A 26,048-nucleotide genomic window follows, 5' to 3' on the forward strand; every position below is an offset into this window, starting at 1 on the left:
CCTGCTGAATGTTAACAGTAGGAAGGGTACTTTCCCAAGGAGAAATGAGTCAGAGTTACTGTACAAAGATGCTCAAATTCTTCTCACTTCATTCTGTCTCTGGACGAGAAGGTAAGTTTGATCCAAAAAGAAGAAAAATTAGACATATTTTGGAAAAAGGGACAATGTTTAGCAGATTAGTCATGGCATTTCCAAAAGGATATTCAATTGAAATCAAAATCTATTATCTTCTACCATTGTTTTATTGCTCTAGTTTGCATTTTTAATTTCTCACCATTCTATAAATCCAACAACACATTGTGTTGCCATATGTCTGCTTCCATGAAAAAAATGCCCACAGCCAACTGATGGCAACTGTTGGCACCGTCCTGTTAAAGCGTTCTCGTGGAATTCGAGGTCACTGGACATCAGTTCCTACCTGGGGTTTGATAGTTCAGCGAAACCATCTGGCAGCCAGCGTTCCAGAAAATCTGAGGCATGTAATTACTGGAATCGACTCGGCCTCCCTTGGGGTAAATGCGGCTCATTTGCCGTTTGTTATAACTGTGTAACATATTAAGGAAAATGGCAAAAAGAGTATTCCAGCAGTGACAAAGAGATAAAACAGTGAAGATCTAGATCAACAATGACACACATATGACAACAGAGAACAAATTTCACATGTATAAAGGATGCCTAAGAGAAAAACCACAGTTCACCATGTGGGTTATAAAAACAATCCACATTTGGGCAGGTTTTCCCAGCTGCTGTGGTCTTTCACATACATTATTTTATTAGTTCTACAACCACAATAATATATTAGCCATTTTTCTATTTTAGAGATTCCTGCCAAACCCAAAGTTCACCAACCACTTATTCCACTTAATACATAAGGATACTTCACAAATTCAATCGCATGTGTCTTCAAGTAGCCTAGACCAACTGACTCATTAAAAGAAGACATGTTATAATGAATATTGCGTTCTGTAAAGGAAAGCAAAGATGCACTTAGAAACCCTGCCATCAAACCCTCACAGAAAGACAAGCGATAAATATAATTACACCCTGAATCATGAGGCCTTAGAGGCAGATGTTTCCTTACTATATCAGTAGCTCCTAATTTCATTAACATCCTGTGGATGGAGATGGCTGACTTAAGAAAAGTGTGATGAATTAAATTTGGAGTCATTAAACCAATTACGTGTATACCAATTGCCATTCACAGCCACCCCTGAAATATGTGTTTCCAATGAGGATGATAGCTTCTCCAGTCCAGAAATAATTATGAAAAGTCTGAAAATACTTGATACGCTTTTGGAGACCAGCTTTCGAGAGAAAGCAGTCTTATAAAAAAGTATATCTAATGCAAGAGGCTAAACTCTTGGATTGCTACCAAATCCATAGTCTGTCAGAGCCACCTTGTGGACGATGTAGGGAACGACAACACAAGGCCCCCACATGCCAAGGACATGTCACTACGCGGTCTACGCAATGAAAATAAGGTGAGATGGAACAGTCCCCGTGCCCAGAAAAGAAAGTGGCAGCAAGTCAGATCACAGCTCACAGCATAACGTAAGAAAAGCAGACAAAAAGGGCAATAGCATTTAACCTTCGGTGTTACCTTCAGCCACGTGGAAACCTTGAAACTTTACGGGCTGTGCATAGTTGATCATTGTGGACAAATATGGATGGATATTAGTGGTGGCGCCTACATATTTATAAGATGCCATCCATGCCTGCTCATCTTCTATAGTTACCAGGCCCTACGAGCACAACAAAGGGACATGCACGTCAGTGGCTTCAGCAGGTCTCTCAGATTTACACTTCAGACTGCCCCACTAGTGAGAATTTGCACACACACAGATCTAAAGATAAAGACTTCTTTCTTCCTCAGTTATCCTAACTAAAGGATAACTTTAAAAGTGAATGTCCACTGTAGCTCCAAATAATGCAAATGGAGATAATAGTAAAATATGAAGTTTACCTTATATTTGGGGGACATTTTTTAGATTTTCAAAGGACTTTATTCTGGAAACTATACTGAAGTTCAGAGCAATGCTATGAAATACGTATAGCAGGTATTACCATTCATGATTTCACAAATTGTGGCATAACGTCAAAAACGGTGGTCCTTCAATTTTAGTGTAAATCTAGGCTTGTTAAGTCACAGATTCCGGGGACACACTCTCAGAGTTTCTGATAAAGTGAGTCTGGGGTGAGGCCCAATAATTGGCATTTCTAACTAGTTCCCAAGTGCTAATGATATGGGTGGTCTGGGGAACCACACACTTTGTTTAACACTGCTTTAGAAACCAAGCCACATACATAAGTGGTTTACGGTATTAAAAAACATGCTTATTCTTAAACTAATGTGAGAACCCACCATACAGGACCTATTAAAACTGCATTGTTTTGCATAGAGGCAAAGAGAAACAGCATATTGTAGTTCGTTTCATAGTAAATCAGAACAAAAGCAACAAAATCAACAACAAAAATAACACCTTCAAAAGCAATCAACATTTAGTTGAGATTGATACTGAGGAATGAACCGCTGACTCACATGAATCGATTCATTGGTTAAAAAAATAGTCAGGCCATTTGTTTATCTGATAACTTAACATTCTAGATCATCAAACTGATTGCACAAGTAAAAGTCTAAGATAAATAATCAAAGAATGTAACTTGGGATTTTTTAAAAATAAATTTTTCATATGTCCTGACTCCCCAAATAAGGGCAGAGGCATGTCTAATTCCTTTCTTGTGTGTTTAATGATAATAAGTAACACCGTACCATAAGCTAGGTACTGGCCTGAGTCCCTGCATGACAACCTCGTTACTGTCAGTCATCATGTGTAGCAAGGATTAGAGTCTGACCCACTGACCACATGGGAAGACTGAGTCCTTAAAGATTAAAATAACTTGGTCACAGCTACTTAGCTAATAAATATCAGTGATCACAGGTCAACCTGTCCTTTGTTGACCCCAACACCTTACGAAATTCTAGTAGGAGAGAATTTCACAAATATCTTGGGAGAAGACCGGGATCAGACTTAACCAGAATTATTCCAAACAATATTTAGACAGTAAGAAGATAGGGTTTTACTCCAAATAAGATAAGACCCCATACACAATAAGATAGTATTTTCTGAAGCTCTGAAGTGTGGGAATCAAATGACAAGGTAAATTTTTGCATCTCACTACTATAATAAACCACATACATTTACTAAAAAAGAGCAGTTTTTCATATCATGAACTGTGAAGAGGATAAAAGAAACTAAAAATGTAACTTTACTTTCCTTACAATAAAATCAACATCGAATAATGTTAGATAAAACTCCTAGAATGTGTACAATGTGAAACTGACAATTTTTCAGAATGTCAATATAGTCAGAACCAAGATCCCCTTCCCATTTTATTATAATATGAATTTGTTGACCTATAGGTCATTTTTATTTTAAAATTCAGTGTGTTGATGATTATGTACTCTTATTCTAGGAATGAAATCTCAAATTCCAACTACGAAATTGCCTATTTGCACTAAACACTTATTTTTAGGAAAATCATCTTATTAGCCTGCCCTCTGTTTTGTGATTTTATCAGGATATAATCATTTCATCACTGTGATTAATTCTTTCTTTTGAAGACTCATATGTAGATGCATTGAGCATGTAAATATTATACCTATAATACCTATAAACAGTCTAATATTTCATGGGGCAGTGGGTGGGGGAAGATAGAGTAACAACACTTAGTACAAAATGCTCAATATTAGAGGCCCACATACTGTGTCTTATAATGAAAACAAAATGTACAATGAAATTATTTTGTTACCTTTTTGTTGTTTTCATGTTCAAGGTCATCTGAAGCCTAAATTAGAGAAAGATAAAAATAATTTACCTCTCTAAAGGGCAAAATTCCAAATTTACTAGCCATACATATATAGATATTTAAATAAATTCACGTACACTTGTTATTCTATTTATTTGTTACGATGGGAAATTACTGGTAACATAAAGGCATAGATAAAGTGAGAACTGAAAAGGTATCATGGCATAGCTCTCTTTCACACCATAAAAGCTCATCTTAATGTTTATCTCCCTTCTTTGTTGATAGTCTGCCTATTTTGATGCTTCCTTATGGTAATTTAGTACATGATTTAGTGATGGGGCTTGGGAAATAATCAATGTGGCCACCTCCTCTATGTAGAGGGTCACTCTTCAGCTATTCAACACTCATGTCTTGTGTTGATAAAGGCAGCATAAAGGTAAGCACTGAGTCTTAGTAGGCATCTATTAGTCTGAAAGTAGCTGCAATTCTCTATATTGGAAAAGGTAGGGGTAATGGCAGTATTCCCTTGACTTTGTACGGCAAACAAATTTGCTTCCATTTTCTTAGCACCTAAGGCATACACCTACCCGCATCTTCATCCTCTGTCTTAATGATCAAGTATCGCTGCTCCCATCAAAGACCACACCCTCGCATCACCATGATCCCACCCACGTCCAGGAATTCATTTATCACTCCAGATTCATTCATCCTAAAAATAATACTCCCTGGACTCCTCAGGTTCCCTTTAGCCACCAGCTCCCCTTTATAGCAAAACTGCCCAAAAGTGTAGTGTCTCCTCACTCACATCTGCCTGCTACAGGGGTCCCAACCTCCGCACTGAGACTCCTTTTTTCAAGGTCACCAATGACTTCTAGGCCAACGACTCTTGCATCTTCTTACTCAATCACTCAACAGTATTTTAAAAATTAACCACTTTGCCAGGGGATAGCAGGTGGGGGAAATGAGATGTTGATCAAAGGGTACAAACTTCCAGATATAAAAGGAATAAGTTTCAGGGCTCTCAAGTACAGCATGGTGACTACAGTTAGGAAGACTGTATTGTATACTCAAAAGGTGCTAAGAGAGCAGATCTCAAATGTTCTCAGTGCATGCACACACACACACACACACACACATCACTACCCCCACACACAAAGGTAATTATGTGAGTCTACACTGCCCCGTTTGTTTAAACTTTTTCAGTAGCTTCACATTTCACTTAAATTAACATTTGAGTTTCTCACCATGCCCCCCCACCTCCCCACCACCACCACATCCTTCATCCTCCAGTTCCCACCTGCCTGTCTAATCTCATCTTGTTTCACTCGACCTCTCACTCAACCCACTCTGTTCACCCTGCCTTTGTTGTTGCTACTGCTGTGGTCCCTCTCTGGGCAAAGCAACATCTCTATTCCTGTGCATGGCCAGTTCCTCTTTATCCTTTGGGTTCTCATTTCCTTGTTTTATTCTCTCCACCTCTTTTTTTTCCATCTGAGCACTCACTCTTAGTTTTGTAATAGCACCTATCACAAATTGTAATCATATAAATGACTGTTTACTTGTTTGTTGTCTGTTTCCCACCCCCTTGCAATAAACTCCCATCAGCCTATCAGCTCCATGAGGGCAGAAGCCAAGTGTGTTTTGACCCTTCTGGGTTGTTATGGCCTAGAAAGTGCCTGGCACATAGTGGGTACACAGTTACTATTTTTTTGGCTGAATGGTTGGATGGATGAAAATATTTTTAGGCTTATTCTACATTAAGAGGGAGACGAGATATCAACAAGTAGGACTGGTTTTCTAATGAGGGCTTGCTGGGGTGATCGGGGTCATTTTCCTGATGATTTGAATAGGTTAACCTTTGCTGCTGGGGTGCTGCTGTTTTCTCCCTGCTCACCTATAATAATGCAATAAATAAAAACATCTGAAGGACATGGGCCAAAGAGGTAGGGGTCAACACTGGGCATGACTAATGAGTCACTTAAATGTCCTTTCTAACTTAGTATTGTGCACGCCTCGAGTTCGGGTATTGATTGTGGCCACCCAGTTGAGAAGAGCAATTAGGCTACTTATTCTCTTGGGGCTCTCACATTTCTGAAATGCTATAACTAACAGCTGCTACCTCTTGCAAGTCATGAAAGCAAAGGGAACCAAGACTCTGACCTTCTTAACACTATTGGCAATAGCTTCCTTGTGACCCAAGTCGTCCGCAGAAAGTTCATTTCCATATTTGTATTCAGGGTGAGCTTCTTCCTCTTGCTCAGCTGTGTGAAAGACAAAAGGAAAATCCATGAAGCCAACTTACCACCAAGGGGTCAGGCCTCCTCCATAACCTTGGGTAAAATATAAGCACTTTTAGAGAGAAAGGAAGCCAAACGAAAATGGGAACATTTAAATAAGCAATTTTTTTCAAATAAAACTCACTAAACTCTTACCTACTCAAGGTCAAGGAACATATCTTGTTACTTCTCCTGCATCTAGCATGACTTTTTAAATTGAATATAGATGATTTACACTGTATTAGTTTCAGGTGTATAGCAAAGTGATTCATTATATATATATATTTTTTCTGATTATTTTCCACTATAGGTTATTACAAGATATCAAATATTGTTCTTGTGTTACACAGTAAATCATTGTTAGCATGGTTTTTACACGATTGATGCTTAACCAATTTTTCTTAAGTGAATGATTACTTCCATTCCAGTATAGTAACCTTAAAAATTAAAGCCTCAAACACCTCAGGAAGAACTGTGACTCATAACAGGGTATTTTGATCCTCTATGACACCCAGAGGAAAAAAAAAAAGATACAAGAGAAGGAAAGTACATTTGATAATTGTGAAAAAGAGTCAAAAATGTCCACTTGAATTTTATGGGCATAATGACTTGTGGCCGGGAGTGGTTTGATATAAAAAAGATAGAGCTTGAAAGGACTTACTGCTCTCCTAAATCATTTGCCAAATCTGGCTGTGGTTTAAAAGACTCTGAAATCATTCCTTAGGCTCATGGTGGGAAGGGAGCAGGAAGTGGGTGCTAAGTCAAGCTGGTGACCCAGGAGCCTGGCCTGGCTATATAGGGAGGCACAGATGCCATCACCCGGCCCACCAGTTCAGGAAATTACAAGAACCCTGGTATCCACCCAAGGCTGTAGGTGGAAAAAGGATTGCCTGTTGGAAAATTAGGCACATGCTGGTGTGAGATCTGTATTCCCATGATGCCCATCCTGCAGGGGCTCCCAGGAATTTGCCTAAAAACTAGCCAGGATCAGGAAACACCCACAGGCCACAGGACAAGGCCAACACAAATCCACACTGTCACTATACTGGGCATGAGGGAACTTTACTATTAAAAGAAAACAGTGAAAATATTTCTGAGGGAGGTGAACAGACCCATAAGAATTAGACATTTTTTGTTTTAAGTATGTTTCAAAGGTGGAAAGGAGAATTCAAGAACAGGAGAAAATGAAAAACTTTCATCGATTCTAAGGTGCATTTTTCCCCGCATTGTAATATATCTAATATGGCAATGTATCCTTTAATAGATGGCATTTTACGATTCACTGGAAGCAGTTTTCTTTCTTAGTCAATAAAATAGTAGTGCCTTTCAGCTGACGGTGTCTTAGATTCAGAATTTTAGATTGCTTTTTGCAAAGTGTTATTCCAGGGAAGGGATAAAGGTAAGGGAAACGAGTCAGACACCCTCCTCTTCTGGAACTGATATTCTGATGAGGGGGTATTCTGGAGGCAGATGATTGTTTTTAAAAGTAGGTCATATAGGCCTTGGGCAAGAAAAAAGGATTTGAGAAGCTGAAAGAGGTCTTAAAAGAATCTAGTCCAGTGTCTTCATTTAAAGGAAATAGATTCACAGATATGATTTGACTTGTCTGAGGTCACAGAGTTAGAATATGAACCTAGATTTCTCAGGCTTCTTAGCCCAATGCTCGATATGATTTGACTTGTCTGAGGTCACAGAGTTAGAATATGAACCTAGATTTCTCAGGCTTCTTAGCCCAATGCTCTTAATGTGACACTGGGTTTTCGTGACCTACAGTCTGTAACCAAGATTTTGAAACCTCCCACCATCACTACTGAATTTCAATTTTATATCTAGTCTAACCTGCTTAGCCAGATATAAACTACTTGAATTTCCAGGGATATACCCCATAGAAGAGGGAGAGACTTAGTAACTGTTTTAAAAGGGTTGTATGACTGAAGGTTAGTAACTGTTTTAAAAGGGTTGTATGACTAAAGGTTAGCATCTCCTGAGTGTGTACGTATGCATAGACACTCCCACAACCACACACAATGTTGCTATTCCCCACTGTTTGTCTGAATCTACATCCAGCCTAATGACTGGGCACATACTTCCACTGACTGAGAGCCTTTTCTATTTTCTACAGCCTCCAGGCAGGTCTGCCCTCTTGAACTATGCTTGGCTTCCTCTAGCCTGCTGTGCTGAAGTATTTAAATGAGAGACTCTAGTCATTCAGGTATAATAGGATCATACTGTGATAGCAGGGTAATTACAGCCAACTGGTTGACCAGAGCTGAAGTCAAGTATGACTGAGGAAACGTGAGACTCACATATGTAACTGGTAGAGCAGAAACCTCTAGGGCCTTAGAGAGAAATTCAGGTGCATATGAACCCATAGATCTCTGTTACAACAATCAGAATTTTATCTCAAACATTTTGGAATAACATGGAAATCACTAGAGGCAAATTTATTTTGTCTATAGGAATAATTAGCATTTGCATAAAAGTTGGGAAAGTACCCTTAAGGACAGTAAGTGGAATCCTGCTGACCCCTCATTTTAGATTAATGTGTGTGTATGTTCAGGAAACTTCACATTTTTGACTCACATCATTTATATTTTTTCTCCTTTTTATAAAGAAAAATATTTTTACCAATGATTTTGCATCTTTATGTTCTCTTTATATTCCTATACATTAGAAGGACAATATTGTAAGGTACAGAAGGTCTTGACCCTGGACTCAAGGCAATTCTGGGATTGAATCTTAGTGGCATTGCTCACCAGCTGTGGGATTGCATGTAACATATGTTACCACTGTAAGCTTCAGTTTCCTCATATGAAAAATTAGTATAATAATACTTATTTATTTGGCTGCATAAAGATTAGATGAGGAATTGATGTAAAGTACCTAATCCACAGTTGGTACAAAAATCGTAGTTATTATGATTTTTCTTAATGTATTCCATTATTCTTCAGTTCGTTTTACTGGATTAGAGTATCTAGTAACACCTTACATGTGTTTGATTATCATCTATGAAACTTAACCTAAGTTAAGGGACAGTTTTCATATAATATTCAGACTTTCAAATTTTAGAAGTATTTTATTGATCTTTTGAAATACTGGGTTGGCCAAATTTCCATAGGATGTTATGGAAAAACTTGAACGAACTTCTTGGCCAACTCAGTATATTCCTTTCAAGATTTTATTCTTAAATCTTGTTTGGGTTTATTATTTGCAAAAAAATGTGAAATAATATAATAAGCAATGTGGCAGACTATATTTTCCAAAGACAGCTGCAATGATGTCAGCTTCCCACTGATTTTTCTACAACGTGATCTTGCCTCTCATCCACCCCCTGGAATGTGGGTGGGCCCTAACTAAGACTGCTTGGATGAATAAAATATAGAGGAAGTGATGATGTGCCAGTTCCAAGCACAGCTCTTAAACAGTTTAGCAGCTTCTGTTTTCTGCCTGTTGGAGCACTGGTTCTCAGGACGCTCTGTCAAGGAGCTTGGCCACCATGCTGTGAAAAGCCCAAGCCACTTGGGGAGGCCACATGGGGGTGCTTGTGTCAACTGAGCTCCCAAAAGCCAGCCAGCATCAACCATCAGCCACGAGTGAGCCATCTCAAGACACCCGGCCCAAGACACCCCCGATGTCATCTGCTGGCAACCGCATGAGAAACCAAAGGGAGAGCCCTCAACCTGAGCCCAGGGGACCCACAGAACTAGGAGAGATAATAATAAAGTGTTTTGGGGTGGTTTGTTACACAGTAATAGATAACCACAACAGGCATTGATTAAATACTGCCAGGTATCTCTGGCCTCCCAGACCCTCCCTGATGTATAAAACATATGGAAGTAAGTCATGTTCCCAGGCAACATAAATCATTCATAAAGTCTCTTCCATAGTCAGGAGTCTTTATTAAGGGGTTGTGAATACGATTAGTTGATTCTCACAGCTTTTAGGTTTTTACCTATAATGTAAAACTTTCCTAAAATCTACTCTTCTATTTCAGATGTTTATATGAAAAACAGAGTTTCTACAAGTGTTTCTAAATTACTTAGCCCCAAGGCACTATCTAAATTCAAGGCACTAACCAATAGACACTCAATGCATGTGCAAACTCTTCTGTTAATCAACTCTCATGTCATTTTGTTAATCAATTCTCATGATACATAATGAACAAATAATTTTCTAAAAGCATTCCAAACCTTTCAAATGACCCATGTAAAACCAAAGATTATGGTTGCGGCTATATGGCCAAAGTAAAAATAGAAGCTGATAACAAATATTAAGATATTTTGAGCAAGGCTGCCTTTGCAAAAATTATCTACCTGTAAATATAGATATAGGCAATTCTGGTGAGCTGGTTATTTGAAGGAATTTGAACTTGAAAGTTTAATTCTGGCTTTGAGTTTCTAGTTCACTATGAGTGCACACAAACCAAGCATTTACTGAGGGTCTCTATCCAGGTTCCTTCCCTTTTAACTCGCCTTACTGCTGTCATCAGTAACAGCACTGATGTTCAGGTTTTGTTTATGGGAAAGAACTGCAGAAATGTTCTTTTTATTCCAAGCCCGGCCTTCTACAGCAAGTGCTTCAAGGATTCTCTGGCTGTGAGTTTCTGCTGAATAGCTGAATGCACAGCAGGAAAGGAGATGACTAAGCTACTAAAATCTAGTGTGCAGGTAAATTCTAAGTCATACTATTTGGAAAAATACCCCAAAATACCAAAAGATTAAGGTTGGTACATGTACCTGACTGTTAGGAATTAGAATGTTGTGTTATATAAAAGGGTCCACTGAGACAAATTCATGTTTTTCTTATTTTAAAAAGTATTTTTTTGTGACATGTAAATTTAAAAAATCCAACTCACCACTTTCTATTTCCTCTTCATTGTCATCCTCTAAGATGTTCACTGGGGCAGCGGATTCTCCTGCTTCCATCATACTTTTCAAAGCTTCAAGCTGTTCTGTTATTAAAAATAAACAAGAAGGAGCTGGAGACAAGTGTTGGATCACTTATAAAATAGGCTTGAAGATCAACATGGAGAAGGAAATGAAAAGGGAAGGGAAACCTATTGTCGAGGCTCCTGAGGCTCAGCCACAGCCACTGTCTCCCCAGTCCTGGTGGCTTTGAGTCCTTAAGGCAAGTACAACAACCCTATTATCTATACACACTGAGCCACTATTGGAACATGAGGGAAATGCCCCATATCCTGGTGAAGGATTTGAAGCTTGATAACAAAAGCCCAGAATTTGGAGCATCTGGCACAGAGCAAGGTTTATGGACTGTTATGGTGAAGTGACAGAATAGAGACTGAAAAAGCCTCAAGAAAAAATATTTTTCTTTTATTAGTTGTGAACACATATAGAAGACGCCTAACAGCCAGCATTAAGAACATTGTTGGGGGCTTCCCTGGTGGCGCCATGGTTAAGAATCTGCCTGCCAACGCAGGGGACACGGGTTTGAGCCCTGGTCCGGGAAGATCCCACATTGCCGTGGAGCAGCTAGGCCCATGTGCCACAACTACTGAGCCCGTGTGCTGCAACTACTGAAGCCCACGGACCTAGAGCCTGTGCTCCTTGACAAGAGAAGCCACCGCAATGAGAAGCCCACGCACTGCGATGAAGAATAGCCCCTGCTCACCGCAACTAGAGAAAGCCCGAGCGCAACACCGAAGACCCAATGCAGCCAAAAAAAAAGAACATCACTGGGGAACAGGCACTCTTCATATATTATAGTGAGGGTATAAACTGGTACAACTTTTCTGAAAGTCAGTATACAAGATACATATGATATAAAATGTGTACATGCTTTGGCCAACCAACTCTAATTGTACCAAGGAGAAGGCTGCATAAATATACAAAATGAACAGCCAAACATGTTTACCATTGTTGTTTTCATAGCAATGAAAATCCATCAACTTGGATCTGTTTAAATTACACTATATGCCACATAATAAATTCTGTACAGTGTTTCATACACTAGAGTCAAAAAAAATTTATACACAAGAATTAAAATTAGTACGTAGATTTATATTCTACTGGATATGAGTATACTTCATTGGTTGAATTAAAAATGACTAAAAATCAGTATATTTAACATGATCCAGTTTTGTTAAAAATGCGTGTATATGTTAAAAGTGTACGTGTGTACATGCGTCTCTAATACGTGTATATGTGTGTAAAATATATAATTTAGTGCTATTTTATTATATTTTTCTTTGCTGTTTTCATTTTCCTATAGCATTATTGCTTTTGCAATAAAAATAAACTGGAGCTAAAATAGTTTAAAAATTTTAATTCAGAATAACCAAGGGGAAAACCACAATGCAACCATACCAATATTTGATGCTATTCATTCACTGAACTAAGAGATTTGTTGGAAGAAAATATTTTCAAAGAAAATGTTCTGGGAAAACACAGTGGGGGCAATGTCTAGATAAAATCATCTCCCCCCACCCCCCAACCACACACACATTCACTCTCGCGTATTACCTAGGATCCCTGATATGTATATATCACATGGAAAAGTGCAAAGGGAAGCTTTTAAAGTGCTAGTTCCTTATATCTGACAAATTCTAAAATGCTTCTTTTGCTTTCTTCTCATCTTTCCTTGGGACTCCTCCAAATTCTGATCTATGAATATATGAATATGTTTTCCCACTGCAGGAAGGGATTGATGTGGAACCTAAACTTGAATAAATATGTGGCAACTTTGCTCTGCACAGTATATAGAACATCACCACTAGACCTGCTTTCCCTGCAATCCGTGGTGTTAAAGTATATTTCATTCTAGATAGCTGAATTGTCTCAACATGCAAGACACGTATGCTTCTGCCATATATGAGTGTATTTGACTTACTTTTTTCAACCTCAGGTTTCAGCCGTTTATTTTTGATGAGTATTTTTCTTTTGAGGTCATTTGGGGATGGCAAAGGCCTGCCTGGTTCCAGCTAGAGACAAAGAGAAAAGGCTGAATTCACGACAGGGTCGTACTTCTCCCTTCTCATTCCCAGCCCAGAATGAGCAGAAGGCCTGTGAGTTACACAACCAACACCCACTAGATGGCAGTCTGCACAGTTTTACACTTTCATTCCGCAACCCAAACTAGCCTGAGCTTTGCCTTACTAAGGCAGCAAACTTGGCATCCACAGGGTCTCTAGAGGTTTGCAGAGCTGCTCCACCTTCCCCAGGGAGTGCGGTCTGACCTACAGTGGTCTTGGGGTAAGGGGTCCAGCTCAACCCCAGACCTTGCCCCCTTTAAGTACCTGGTAAAGTACAAGAGGTGATGGGGTCAGCTGGGGTCAGAGGTGCCCTCCCAGGCAAAGTCAAGAGGCTCCTGAGCCCCCCCCAAGTGTTGGGTTGTACAGTAAGCTGGTCTGCTCAGTAGGGTGATCCATCTGCAATGCTTGGGATTGTGGCTTTGTGGGTTCAATAAGAGAATTAAGAAGGAAGTGGTCCTAATTATTGAAATCTGACCTCTACTATGGTTTCATTGGCTTGGATTAATATCTGCAAAGGGGATGTTCCTTTATTCGATTACTTCTGATCCACTGAACTGTGTTATATCCAGTCATCCATTCCCCATCCCCCCACCATCCATCTATATACCCACCTAACCTTCCACGTATCCACTCATTTTCCAAACTAATTTTTATACTATTTGTACACACAAGGCACTGTGCCTTCGTATGTCAGTCCTGACTCAAATGAAACCCTCCACCGAAATTCTGCTCCTTTTGGGAAGCCTGCCGTAACCAGTACACTCCAAGTGATCTCTTCTGCACCTGGATATTGGCAATAAATATTCACCACACTAAAGGCCATCTGTTTTAGTTACAGTTTTACATTTGTATCCTGTGCCCTCCTTCCAGGACTGAAAGTTCTCATTTATATTGCCTATACTTCCCATAACCTCTCATGTATGTGCACATCACAAAGAATGTGGAGATCTTTCCATAAAAGCACCTTAGTCTAACAAAGAAAATAAAACAAAGGGCCTAGGTAAAAAATAAAATAAAATAAAGCAGGCATGTTTCTTAGTTTAGGTTCTCTTAGAATCAGTCTGAGACAAAGAGGAAAGTACCAGTAATTTATCTGGGGGGCAGCTCCAGGGAACTCCAGCAGAGGAGTAGGAAAGTGAGAAAAAGAAGACAGGCAGTCATGAAGGGTGTGCTATCAGACAAGTTGTCACTGTGGACAGGAGCATGATCCCGCTGGGGAACTTGGGGGGACAGTGGGGACCATGTGCCCGGAGTCATCCCGCCTGAGGAATGAGGAAACACGGGGCGGGGCGGGGGTGGTAATTCTCTGGTACTCCTGGCCTGACTTTCCTGTGTGGGCAGAGCTCCAGGGACAAAGCGTCCCCCCAGGCAGCAGCTGAAGGTGCTGGCGGTGGAGATCAGGTCGGTGTGCAGGGAAGCAGGAAGCACTGCCAGGATGTGGATGGGGCCCCTGCAGCCAAAGCTTCAGCAGGCTGCAAATATCCTCCTATATTTTTTTCAGTTCCCAAAAATGTACTTCTGCAAAACTCACTGTTAAACTACCTGAGGTGTTCCCAGGTAGCACAGAGCACCTTCCCCCTTTAGTCATGGTGATGTTCTATTGCTGCTTCGGGCTACCGTGTTTGGGCCTATCAGATGCTCATCAACAGTGGGGCAAAATATTTCACTACTGTAGAGTGCTTCATACTTTCTTTCACTCCAGTAGCTTTCTTGTTACTCCCAACATCTTGTGAGAGTGGATCTTAACCACTTGGGGGTTAACCCACTTGGGGGTTATGGTAAATCCTGGTAAAAATCTGATGAACTCTCTGGAATGACTGTATACAAAACAGCAAACTGTATGCAATTAGAATGAGTTCACAGACCCCACAAAGCCTATCTATGGGGAACAGGTTAAAAATTCTTTGAGGAAGGAATTAGTAGGTGTAACAGTGAAGCTCAGAAATGTGCATGTAACATTGCCCAAGGGTTTACTTTGGACTTAGGAGCCTGAACTTCCGGCTTCTGTGACTTGATCCAGGGAACTTCCCATAGCAACAGGCTCCTGTGGGTGCTGAACCTTGGCTGCACATTTGATTTACCTGGAGAGCATTTAAAAAACACCACGATCTGGCTGAACTTGAATCAATTTCGGAATCTCTGAATGGGGCTGTGGCAGAGGTATGTTTCACGCTTCCCCCAGGTGATTCTAACCTGTCACTGAACTTGAGAATGATCACCAACTCTAGACTCCTGGCCGGTGCGCACTTTGTGAAATTTTAGGACAGAGGTCTCAGAAGCCATAAAGACCCCATGATCTTCTGAATTAAACTGAGCCAGATGTTTACTTTGTGCCTCTCTCTACACACCCCTCTGAAGCACAATGGAAGCTTCCCATACCAACGAATAGAAATACACATGAAGATCTTTAACATTAGTCCTCCAGAACTACTTGGCCCTTCAGAAATGAATTTCAAAACAAATCCATTCATGTTAGAAATATGGTTTGCTAAAAATACATACTGGATGTGATTCAAGTGCTTGTTTCAACAGGAGATCTCCAAATAGATCTTCGCAATATTTGGACATCTTGTACTGTTGATATTTGCTAGAGGGAAAGAACCGACATCTGTAAATTCAAACATCCATTAACTGTTCAGAATAAGAATAAGAAACGTCCATTCCTAGCGATTAAAAACTCCTACACTGCAAAATGTTTGATTGTCCTCTTAATGCTAATGGATTAACTGGTGTAGTTTAAAAAGAAGTCGATTCTGCCCCCAAACTAAGAGTTGGTAAGCAGAGTAAAAAGTGTCTTTCAAGTTCATCAAGTCTGACTACAAACATACTGCCAAGTCTTCCAACTCAACAGAACACTGAGCAAGGTGTCCTGCTCTCTGGCCCTCTGTTTAGAGGAAGCATTTCTTAAAACACATTAACATGACTTTTATTTTTTTTGGAAGTGTTGAGAGGTAGTGGTTTGAGTTTCTTCTCTTTTTTTTCCCCCATAAGACTATGTGTACTTACCACTTCACAAAAGAAACTATTCAGTTATTCAAAAAGATGTAGAGCAGGGGTGGGGAATGGGGATTAGGAAACAACACTTAGAGACTTGGAGTAGAATGAATCATTATACCTGCAGTGATTTTCAAAGGAGAGAATTACAGGATATTCAGATGTGACAAATGCAGTTTCCTTGATGGCTTGAATAACATCCTTTAAAGATAAAGAGTGTTAATGAGAGAGGAGAGAAAAAGAATTAAGGTACCTGAAACCAACTGGAGACTATTAATTTGAGCTTTTCAGAAAGTCAGTTTTGGCAATTAAGACCTGGAGAACCCATTTACTGCTACAGACTGAGTCCCCTGTGGTTAGACCCAGGCACAGTTCATGGTTAATGACACTTTTTTTCAAAGCTACTTTTACTTCTCCAAAATTAGGGTGCTAGTAACTGACAAGACATTTCACCTAAATGGCAGTGCAGTTCCTTGCTTGATAATCTGCCAAGATGGGTTCAGAGCTCACCTTTCTCACTGAGAAGCAGGTGAGCTTTCTGCACAGAGATTTTCACAGCAGACCCTTCTCCTTCCCCTCTCGCCTCAAGGAGAAATGTGTTGGTAAAAACCTCAGGACTGTTAGAAGCTTTTGTTGACTTTCCTCTGCCTTTTGGCACCAGAGTTGGGCTACATTTCATTAATTCAATGAAGACTCCTGTGAATTGATGTGACATTTGCAATATCCCTTGTTTTGTATCACCCTGGTAGTTAACCATGGGGCAATTCCCATCATTGTTAGTTGGGAAAATATTTGACAATAGCTATCTAGGGAAGTCCATTGGAAAGAATAATGGCCTAGGCTAGACAATCTTGGAGTATTTTACTGAGCATTCTTATGGCTCAGGTGGTCCTTTAGCTATTCTTGCTTGAAGTTTCTTCTCAGGCAAAAATGCCTTGAGTCACTTCCCAAGTGACCTTGATTATCCACTTGAGTTGACCTAGAATTACTCCTTTAGGAGAATCTTGGCTCTGCCCATGGTTTCTTCTTTGCTCACCTCCAAGCTGAGAGGGAAGAACCTCCTTTTGAGCTTACGCTTCCCTATTAGGCTCCTTAATTCTATGCAAAAAGATGTCAACCCTTGCTGTCAGTTTGGTGGCTATGCAAACTCATGGCTTCCCACTTGAACATACTCTTGGTACTTCTCAGGAAATGTAATCTTGAATTCATTGATGTTCAAAACTCACCAACATCTTGGCTAAGAGAAGTGATATGCATGGAGGGTCACGGGTCTAGGGTCTAGGTGTCTGTTTTTAAAAACACTTACGGTGGGACTTCCCTGGTGGCGCAGTGGTTAAGAATCTGCCTGCCAATGCAGGAGACACAGATTCGACCCCTGGTCCGGGAAGATGCCACATGCCACAGAGCAGCTACGCCCGTGCACCGCAACTACTGAGCCTGTGCTCTAGAGTCTGTGAGCCGCAACTACTGAAGCCCACCTGTCTAGAGTTTGTGCTCCGCAACAAGAGAAGCCACCGCAACGAGAAGCCTGTGCACCGCAACGAAGAGTAGCCCCCACTCGCTGCAACTAGAGAAAGCCTGCAAGTAGCAACGAAGACCCAATGCAGCCCAAAATAAGTAAATAAAATAAATAAATCTATTAAAAAACAAAACAAAACAGCCCCAGTGATTTTCCACATGTTGGCAGAGTTGAGAACCATTGATCCAGAGGCTGAAATAACTCTCCTGAATTATATGAAACTGACAGGGGTTGACGTACTTGACATATTGTCCAACCACAGAATTTCAGTTTTTCACTTGTCTTTTGGCAGAACATCACTGGAGCATATTGAGGAACCTGCTAAGAAACCAACCTTCAAATTGTACATAGAGATCACCAAAAGGCCATGACTGAAATCCAATTTATAAAAGTGTAGATTACATTCTGTGAGGATCTTGCGGGAGGCGACTTCTATCTGGTGTCAGTACTGGGGGATAACTGTGCTTCTCTGGACTAACTACTCTGTATGTATTTTACAAATTCTGTGAATTATCATGTTTCTCTCCTTGCACTGAATTCAAAAAAGTTTGGAGCCCAATTTGTGGTATGGCTTGAAAGTTTATAGGATTTCTTGACAAGCATTCATAAAACTCTAATCTCACTATCTTACTTTCTTACCCATATAGGCACTATTTATAACCTATTTTATTTCCTGTATTCTATTTATCTTTTTATTCCACTTTGAAAGTCCTTCAGAAAAAAATGCAAAGTAAGTAAGCACAAAAATAGATAAGAAAATGAAAGACTGTTTTTAAAGTGAGTGGAACAAGGGAGGTTCTGCCAGAGAAATCTCATTATATGGCACCATCACCATTTGAAAGCAGAAACACTAGCATGAAGGAAATATTAAGTGGATAAAACATTTTTCTTGACTTTCTCTGAAAAACTGGAAGAAAGGAATATAAAGGTAAGATGCTTGAGATGAATAATTTGTTTTCTCCACTCTGTCTCTGTTTCCACAATAGTTTAGAAAAGGCAATGGTGAGGTAATTTTAAAACTTACCTTGGAACCCTCCTACACTGTGGTTGGGAATGTAAATTGGTGCAGTCACTATGGAAAACAGTATGGAGGTTCCTTAAAAAGCTAAAAATAGAGCTACCATATTATCCAGCAATGCCACTCCTGGGTATATATCTGGAAAAAATCCCAATTCAAAAAGATACATGCACCCCATGTTCATAGCAGCACTATTAACAATAACCAAGACATGGAAGCAACCTAAGTGTCCATCGACAGAGAAAAGGATAAAGAAGATGTGGTACATATATACACAATGGAATACTACTCAGCCATAAAAAAGAATGAAGTCACACCATTTACGGCAACATGGATGGACCTAGAGATTATCATACTTAATGAAGTAGGTCAGAAAGAGCAAATACCATATGATATCACTTATATGTGGAATCTAAAATATGACACAAATGAACTTATTTATGAAACAGTTTTTCGATGTCTGTGAGTCTCTGTTTCTAACAGTTACCAAAGGGGAAAGGGGGTGGGGAGGGATAAATTAGGAGGTTGGAACTAGCAGATATACACTATTATATATAAAATAAACAACAAGGTCCTACTGTATGGCATAGGGAACTATATTTAATATCCTATAATAAACCATAATGTAAAAGAATATGAAAAAGAATATGTATATATATATATATATATATATGTATAACTGAATCACTTTACTGCACAGCAGAAATGAATACAACATTGTAAATCAACTATACTTCAATGAAAAAAAAAAAACACTTACCTTAAAAAGGATATCTGTGCACATTGCTTTTCCATGAGTTATTATTGGTTCTTGGTCCTCACCTTTTCCATCCCAACAGTCAAGTTCAACACATCTAGGAACATTGTGATTTACCAATATTGAACCTTTACAATAAAATAGTGTGTGTACAAATGAAAAGACATCAGAATAAGTTGTTTTCTATAGAAGTAGAAAATGGAATGAAGGAAGTAACACAATTATTTTTTGGAGGATGCAGGTTAAAATCGCACCAGATTGGTCATCAAAATGGGACTGTCGGAAATTAAGAGAGACAAGAGATGTAACAAGCAGTGAGGTTCTGGATGAAATCCTAGTTGTGACAAAGCTGTAATAAAGGACAATTTGGGGACAACTGGGAAAATTTAGATATGGGCTGTGTTTTAGAGGATGTTAAAGAATACTGTAAAAATTTTGTAGGTGGGATGATGTTACTTTGGCCATAAATTAAAATGTTCTCATTGTTTCAGTGACTCATATTTAAGTATTCAGAAACAGATGTAGTGATGTAGTGAAAGTCTTTTAATGTATTTCCATACACACAGAAAATAGTGAGTTGAAAAATTAAGTATTGGTCATCGACAATCAAGAAAACAATCATAATGTAACTACATTTCTTATTTTTCACTTTCAGCATTTTCACCATATTTTAAACCTCAAACATTTTCCAATTTCTGTAAAATTAAAGCCATTTAAAATAATCTTTATGATCTGAGAATGAAATTTTAGAACTTTGAACATTAAGTAAAGCTAAATTTGCAAGTGCCTAGGACCAACAGGAAACTTAGCATGACTTCTTAAAATATGCTATCTTTTTGGTAATGTTGGGGGAATATTTTAAATTTACAGTAAAAAAACATCTTTTGACCCATAGGGGGACTAGAGACCTTTCTGGGACAGATACCAATTTTCCTTTCTCAAGGTTAAATGGCCATCGTAATCCATTAAAGAGAAAGACAAATGTCCTTTTCACTCTGAATGCTACGTCTTATTTTTCACAGAAAACTAAATTCAATTGAAGAGCATCAAATCCAAAGAAGAAACAGTGTCTTGAGTTTCTGACCTGCAACCAGCCAGGAGGACCTGTCTGTACATTTCTACTGAAGACTTGCCACCAAACTGTCTGCCAGTGAGATAGGTGTTGTGGGAAGAGCTGATGAAGTAGTGAGCCAGAGGGTGGTCCATTTCTTGGTAAAGCTCTAGGCGATCTAGGAAGACTGGGGCATTTTCATCTGACATCAGGTATCTGCAAAACCCATCACTTGATATTTGGCCTGGGGGGAAAAGGAATATCATGGTAGACTTATGGCTCCGAAGATACACATCTCATGTTTTATTCATGACATTTGAGGCAACTTAAGCAGGAGGAGTAAAAACTTCTTCAGAGTCTCTTTCCCAAGAAACTTTGTCTTTCAGAGCTTGAACAAAGTACCCGCGATGCATAAGTAATCTAATGCTTTCCACAAATAGGAGGCATCTGCTTTCACGTCCACCATGGCAAAACACTCAGTTCCCTAAGTTCAAAAGTGCAGCACCAGGAGCCAGATTGGAGAAGGGATGAGTGGCCTCTCTGGATTCAAATAATTCCATTTTCCTATTTCATCTAAAAAATAGGATATGGGACCAGTGAGATGAGTATTCAGTGGGCATTGAAACGTGATCCCAAGAGCCACCACTCATCATCTCAGTCACACCTTTGTGACATGGGACAGGGCCGGTGTCAATATTTCTGCATCTTCTCCTACCCTGTCAACCATCAACGGCTTCAGCTTCTTGCATTTACTTAAGCATTTCCAAGTTACAAGCTGGTTTCAAGCTTACAGAAAAGTACAGATAATAGCAGGATAAACAGCTACACCACAGCCTTGTTAGATCTTAACCTTTTCCTTTATTTGCTTTACATTTTTTAAAGAAATGCATAATTACAGATGCCCATGAAGCACCCTGTGTGCCCCACCTCAACTCCATTCAATTCCATCTTTTTATTCCTAGGTAGACAGCCAAAAATCTAGTTTTTGTGTTTAACATTCCCAAAGTGGTTCTGTAACTTTATATGCATTTATCCAAAAAATAGGTAGTTTTGACTATTTTAAAATTTATATAAAAGTTATCCCATTATTTGCATTTGCAGCTTGCCATTTTTCCTGTTTTTTCCTGTGACTTATCTAGTTAATATAAGTAGCTCTTGTTCATTTATTTTTCAACAAGACCTGACTTGTTTATTTTTAAATGTTGGAATGAACAACACATTGTTTCCAAAGTTTCACTGAAAGAGGCAAATGCTGAAAAACTCCAACAATTTGCTAAATTGATTCCTATTTAATTTCATGTCAATTGCATTTATCTTCCAAACCAGAGGTCAAATGATGAGTAAAAAGACTCTTTAAATTGTGTATTAAATTTAGTTAGCTTGCAAAACTAAAGGGAGAAGAAGCTGTCAATTTTGATAGCAAATAGCATTGTTTTCATAGATGGCGAACAGAGACTATAATTGGCATTTTTACATTTTAAGCACTATGCAATACGAAAGATAAGAAAGTACGTGGGGAAAATATCACTATAGTTTAATAATAAATTTACCATTACACTTCAGGCAGCACGAACAAATTTTGGTGTAAGGTAAAACTTATACTTAGAGCAAGGAAAAAAAAAAAAAAATCAGTCAGTTATCAATCCTTGCCTCTAGAGAGCCCCAAAGCATTTAAAGATACATTTAACTAAAAATTCAAGGACTTTAAAAGTTGCATATGTCTTTGATTGTTTTAAACAAAGAAAAATTCTCTCTTTTTTCACTTTTCTTACCTTTTTTCTTCAAGTCTTCATCAGGCTCATACATCTCAATGATCTGCATTGCCCTTTTAGTATCATAAAATGGGAATAAAATTTCATTCAATCGAGGATCTCGTTGATGCTATGATGAGAAAATAACTCCATTTAGGCTGACATTCACCCTTGGGCCAGTACACATCACTAAAGTATGTAATTTCTAATATAAGATATATCTAGAATATCATGTTTACAGTTACAAAGAGAAGATTTCACTATTTTCCTGTCTTTCTTCCTAAAATAGACTTAAGAAACGTCCAAATTTGGTAGTAGTATTTTATTGGTTCCCCTCACTGAACTGAAGATGGAGAAAACAGAAGATACTTTCTTTCTTCAAAAGTTGACGGACAGAGAAAATGGTATGGCATTGCCATACCACAGGCAAGACATTTGGCATAAGTGCTTATAAAAAGTGAGATCAAAAATCTTTAAAAAAAAAAAAAAGATAAACAAAAGCAAAAATCCAAAAAAACCCCAAATATATAACATGGATGCCAAACCAAAAACAACAATAACAAAAAACCCCTCCAAACCCCTAAAGTTAGGCAAATATCATTTTATTTTCATTATGTCTTTCTACATGAATAAAAGATTTCTTGGGAACTGCAAACTTCATTCTCTTGAATCAATATTTATCAAAATGAACCCATTGTAATAGTTGAAAATTAATCAGCATAAGGATATTTACAAGCTCTAAACAATATGAAAAATTGTGTTTAAATATCAGTAGTTCAGAAATTCTATTTCACTATGAAATCTAACTTGGTTTGCCCCGAGGAAATTCTCTGGGCAGAAAGTATGTAAATAATTTGGAGGTTGGTGATGTCATTCTTTTCAAATCAGCACCTATAGGTTCCTGGTGCTATGTTATATGAGGTACCAGGAGCAAAGCTATTTCTGCAGTTCTGTCATCCTAACTTTACAGCAGTGATGAAAAACGTCCAACTTACTAACTGACTCAGCTACAATCGTGTGTGTGTGTGTGTCTATCTGACTATCTTTCTGTACCTAGAGGTAGTGGGTCTATTAAACTTCCTTATTGTTTGTGGTAGATTGGAGGACCAAACACTGCATCCCTGGTCATCCATCAAATAAATAAATAAAGGAAACTTCAATGGAATAATGGCATATAAGCAGATGTGAGCAAAACTTGGTCAGTACGTAGGACACCGGCAACAACTCTTTACCCAAATATATGCACAGACTTTGAAAAGCACTATTGAAAAAGTATTGAAGAAACAATTGTTAAAAGTTCATATGGATCTCCCTTCCCCATTTGTTTTGAAATGATCATTTGAAGAGTGGGGCACACAGAATGAATGCCTTTGGCCAACAGAACACTTGATGTAATTTCCTAAAGCACTTGTGGCCTAGCCTGTTCTGATGCTCCCACCTCCCACCGAGTTAAGAGTGTTAACTCCTAAGGAATCAATATCTCTTTGTCAATTTATCCCAATGAAGCATGCTTCTGTTGGAATCTAAGAAATTACGGCTCACAAAAGCTCACATCCATGCGTGTGCTAGAGCAGAAACTGTTATATGAGCAACAGGCCTTGAGACCACAAAGAAAAGTACTGGGGTATGCAGAGAGATGGTGCAGTGGACCACGGAATGCCAAGCAGGTGAAGGCATGCTACAGGACATCTTGTTTAGGGAATGGATGCTGTCATGCAACTCCAGAGCCCCTACCCAAAGGAATGACAAGCAGAGCTCTCTGGTGAGAAAGCATTGTTTTCAAAACAAACAAACAAACAGTACATTTTCTAGGCACTTTCCTTTTCAGTCTCTGTAAATAATACCATGGAAGAAGATGGATGTGGCAGGAAAAGGGCCTTTTGAGACCCCACTGCAGTTATGTTCATGGTTGGCCACTATACTAATAAGGTTTTCTTCCTTATTATAATTAAGTCTTTTAATTTAAAGATATGCTTTTGGTAAGTGTTCTGGACTCATGGAGATCATGGGGCAAATCCATATGAATTTAAAAGTGAGAGAAAGAAGAGACTCAGCTAAAGAAGAAAGAGGCAAAGTTGGGAAAGGAAGAGAGGGAATCCAGGTATTCTTAGGTGCTTTTTATGTACAGAGGTATGTGGGTTCTAACCTGGTGCCCCCTGTAGTATGGCCTGTGGATGGCAGCAGGGGCATCACCCTCACCTGGGAGCTTGTTAGAAATGCACATTCTTGGGACCCACTCCAAATTTACCAAACCTGACTCTCTGGGGTAGAACCCATGAATCTGTATTTTTACAAGCTTCTCAGGTGATTCTGATGTGCTCAAATTTAAGAAGCACTACTCTAATATGTAAAGGTTTGCATTTCAATATATTTGCATATCCGTAAAAAAGAAAGTACCTAAGTTCTGCAAAGGATAGAAGAATGCTAAATGTTTGAGATGTCCTCCCAATTAACCCCCATCAAAATTTATCAGAGGGCATGATATTCACTAGAAGAACATCCCCCTATCAGAAGCAATAGCCAGGAAAACCGACTACATAAAATGGATGTATCATAATCCCCTATTCTACATTTGCAGCAAATAGGCATTAAGAGAAGATAATATGAAATTTCACTTGTCTTTACATCTGCTCCACCAGATACCTTAACCTTTTACTTTCCTGAAAATGTTCACATTTCAAAAAGGAAGCACAGTGTAATCTGGATAACCCAAAGGCAAGGAAAAAATGGTAAAACTTGTATTGAGTCACAAAATATAATTTTATATGAGAAAACAAAGAGGAGAAAGATCATTTCCACGTAATCTCAGAGTAATAAGGTTGCAGAGGATTTCCACATGGACGTAAGGACAGTGGGGCAGATGCTTCACAGCTCTGAGGGGGAGACCATGGGTTTTCAGTTGGGATTTGAGGTAGCAATGTACCGAGGGCATCCACCCCGTGATGTCCAGGGCTTTGTAAAATATGATACTGAACAGCTTCCGAAAATAGTTCACAGAACTGTGCCCAAGTGAACAAGAAGATAATGAACACACCTCCTTTATTATGTCCTTACTTTTATTGAGAAAAGACTTCAACTGGCTTCAATCCAAGCAGCACTGGGAGAGAGATGTTGACATAAATAATATTCAAAAGAAATGTAAAAAGATAAGGGAATAATTGGTAAGGTTTATAGCACCAAATACTTCCATCTCTCTCTTTGCTCATGCATCAAAGAATAAAGATATTGTAAATGGAGGGCTTCCCTGGTGGCACAGTGGTTGAGAATCTGCCTGCTAATGCAGGGGACACAGGTTCGAGCCCTGGTCTGGGAAGATCCCACATGCTGCGGAGCAACTAGGCCCGTGAGCCACAACTACTGAGCCTGTGAGTCTGGAGCCTGTGCTCCGCAACAAGAGAGGCCACGATAGTGAGAGGCCTGTGCACTGCAATGAAGAGTGGCCCCCGCTTGCCGCAACTAGAGAAAGCCCTCGCACAGAAACGAAGACCCAACACAGCCAAAAATAATAAATAAATAAATATATAAAATTTAAAAAAAAATCCTTTTAAAAAAAGATAAAGATATTGTAAATGGAAAGCAATCTTGAGCCCTTTATTACATTCTTTCAACTGCAAAATAAAATAACAAATCAGGTTTAGCGCTAATGTGATCCTATGACATATGGGAGGCAGGGGGAAAGATTACCAGCAACAAGAAAATAAAGCTAATTCTTGATTGTTGTGGTTGTCTAAAATCTCTGCCTCTCTTTCTTAATTTGATCTCTTTCTCCAGCTCTTCATGCATCTCTCAATTCTGCTGGCCCTCAGCTGCTGTCATCTTTGTAAGAAGTCATATGGAGAATGAAGGCAAAACTAAAATCAATTTAGCTTCTCATTAGGAACAGGGAA

At 39.1% G+C, this 26,048-nt stretch overlaps 1 protein-coding gene across 3 annotated transcripts in view; it reads right to left on the reverse strand.

The window, feature by feature from the left end:
* PLCB4 (phospholipase C beta 4) overlaps positions 1-26,048 on the reverse strand; it is a 159,033-nt gene that overhangs the window by 65,967 nt on the left and 67,018 nt on the right. For 2 of the 3 annotated variants that reach the window (XM_007452038.1, XM_007452036.1), the window contains exons 10-20: positions 22,183-22,291; positions 20,444-20,654; positions 19,363-19,456; positions 16,187-16,266; positions 15,574-15,658; positions 12,930-13,020; positions 10,939-11,034; positions 5,968-6,068; positions 1,601-1,742; positions 879-963; positions 419-543 (exon numbers count right to left, since the gene is read on the reverse strand). In XM_007452038.1, the coding sequence (XP_007452100.1) occupies positions 419-543; positions 879-963; positions 1,601-1,742; positions 5,968-6,068; positions 10,939-11,034; positions 12,930-13,020; positions 15,574-15,658; positions 16,187-16,266; positions 19,363-19,456; positions 20,444-20,654; positions 22,183-22,291 (1,219 nt within the window). Of the gene's footprint in view, positions 1-418; positions 544-878; positions 964-1,600; positions 1,743-3,810; positions 3,847-5,967; positions 6,069-10,938; positions 11,035-12,929; positions 13,021-15,573; positions 15,659-16,186; positions 16,267-19,362; positions 19,457-20,443; positions 20,655-22,182; positions 22,292-26,048 lie in introns of all 3 variants that reach the window. The other variant, XM_007452037.1, reaches the window with a different exon arrangement.

Source organism: Lipotes vexillifer, unplaced genomic scaffold (assembly GCF_000442215.2).
Source record: "Lipotes vexillifer unplaced genomic scaffold, Lipotes_vexillifer_v1.1 scaffold257, whole genome shotgun sequence".
In the NCBI taxonomy this organism is placed as follows: Eukaryota; Metazoa; Chordata; class Mammalia; order Artiodactyla; family Lipotidae; genus Lipotes; species Lipotes vexillifer.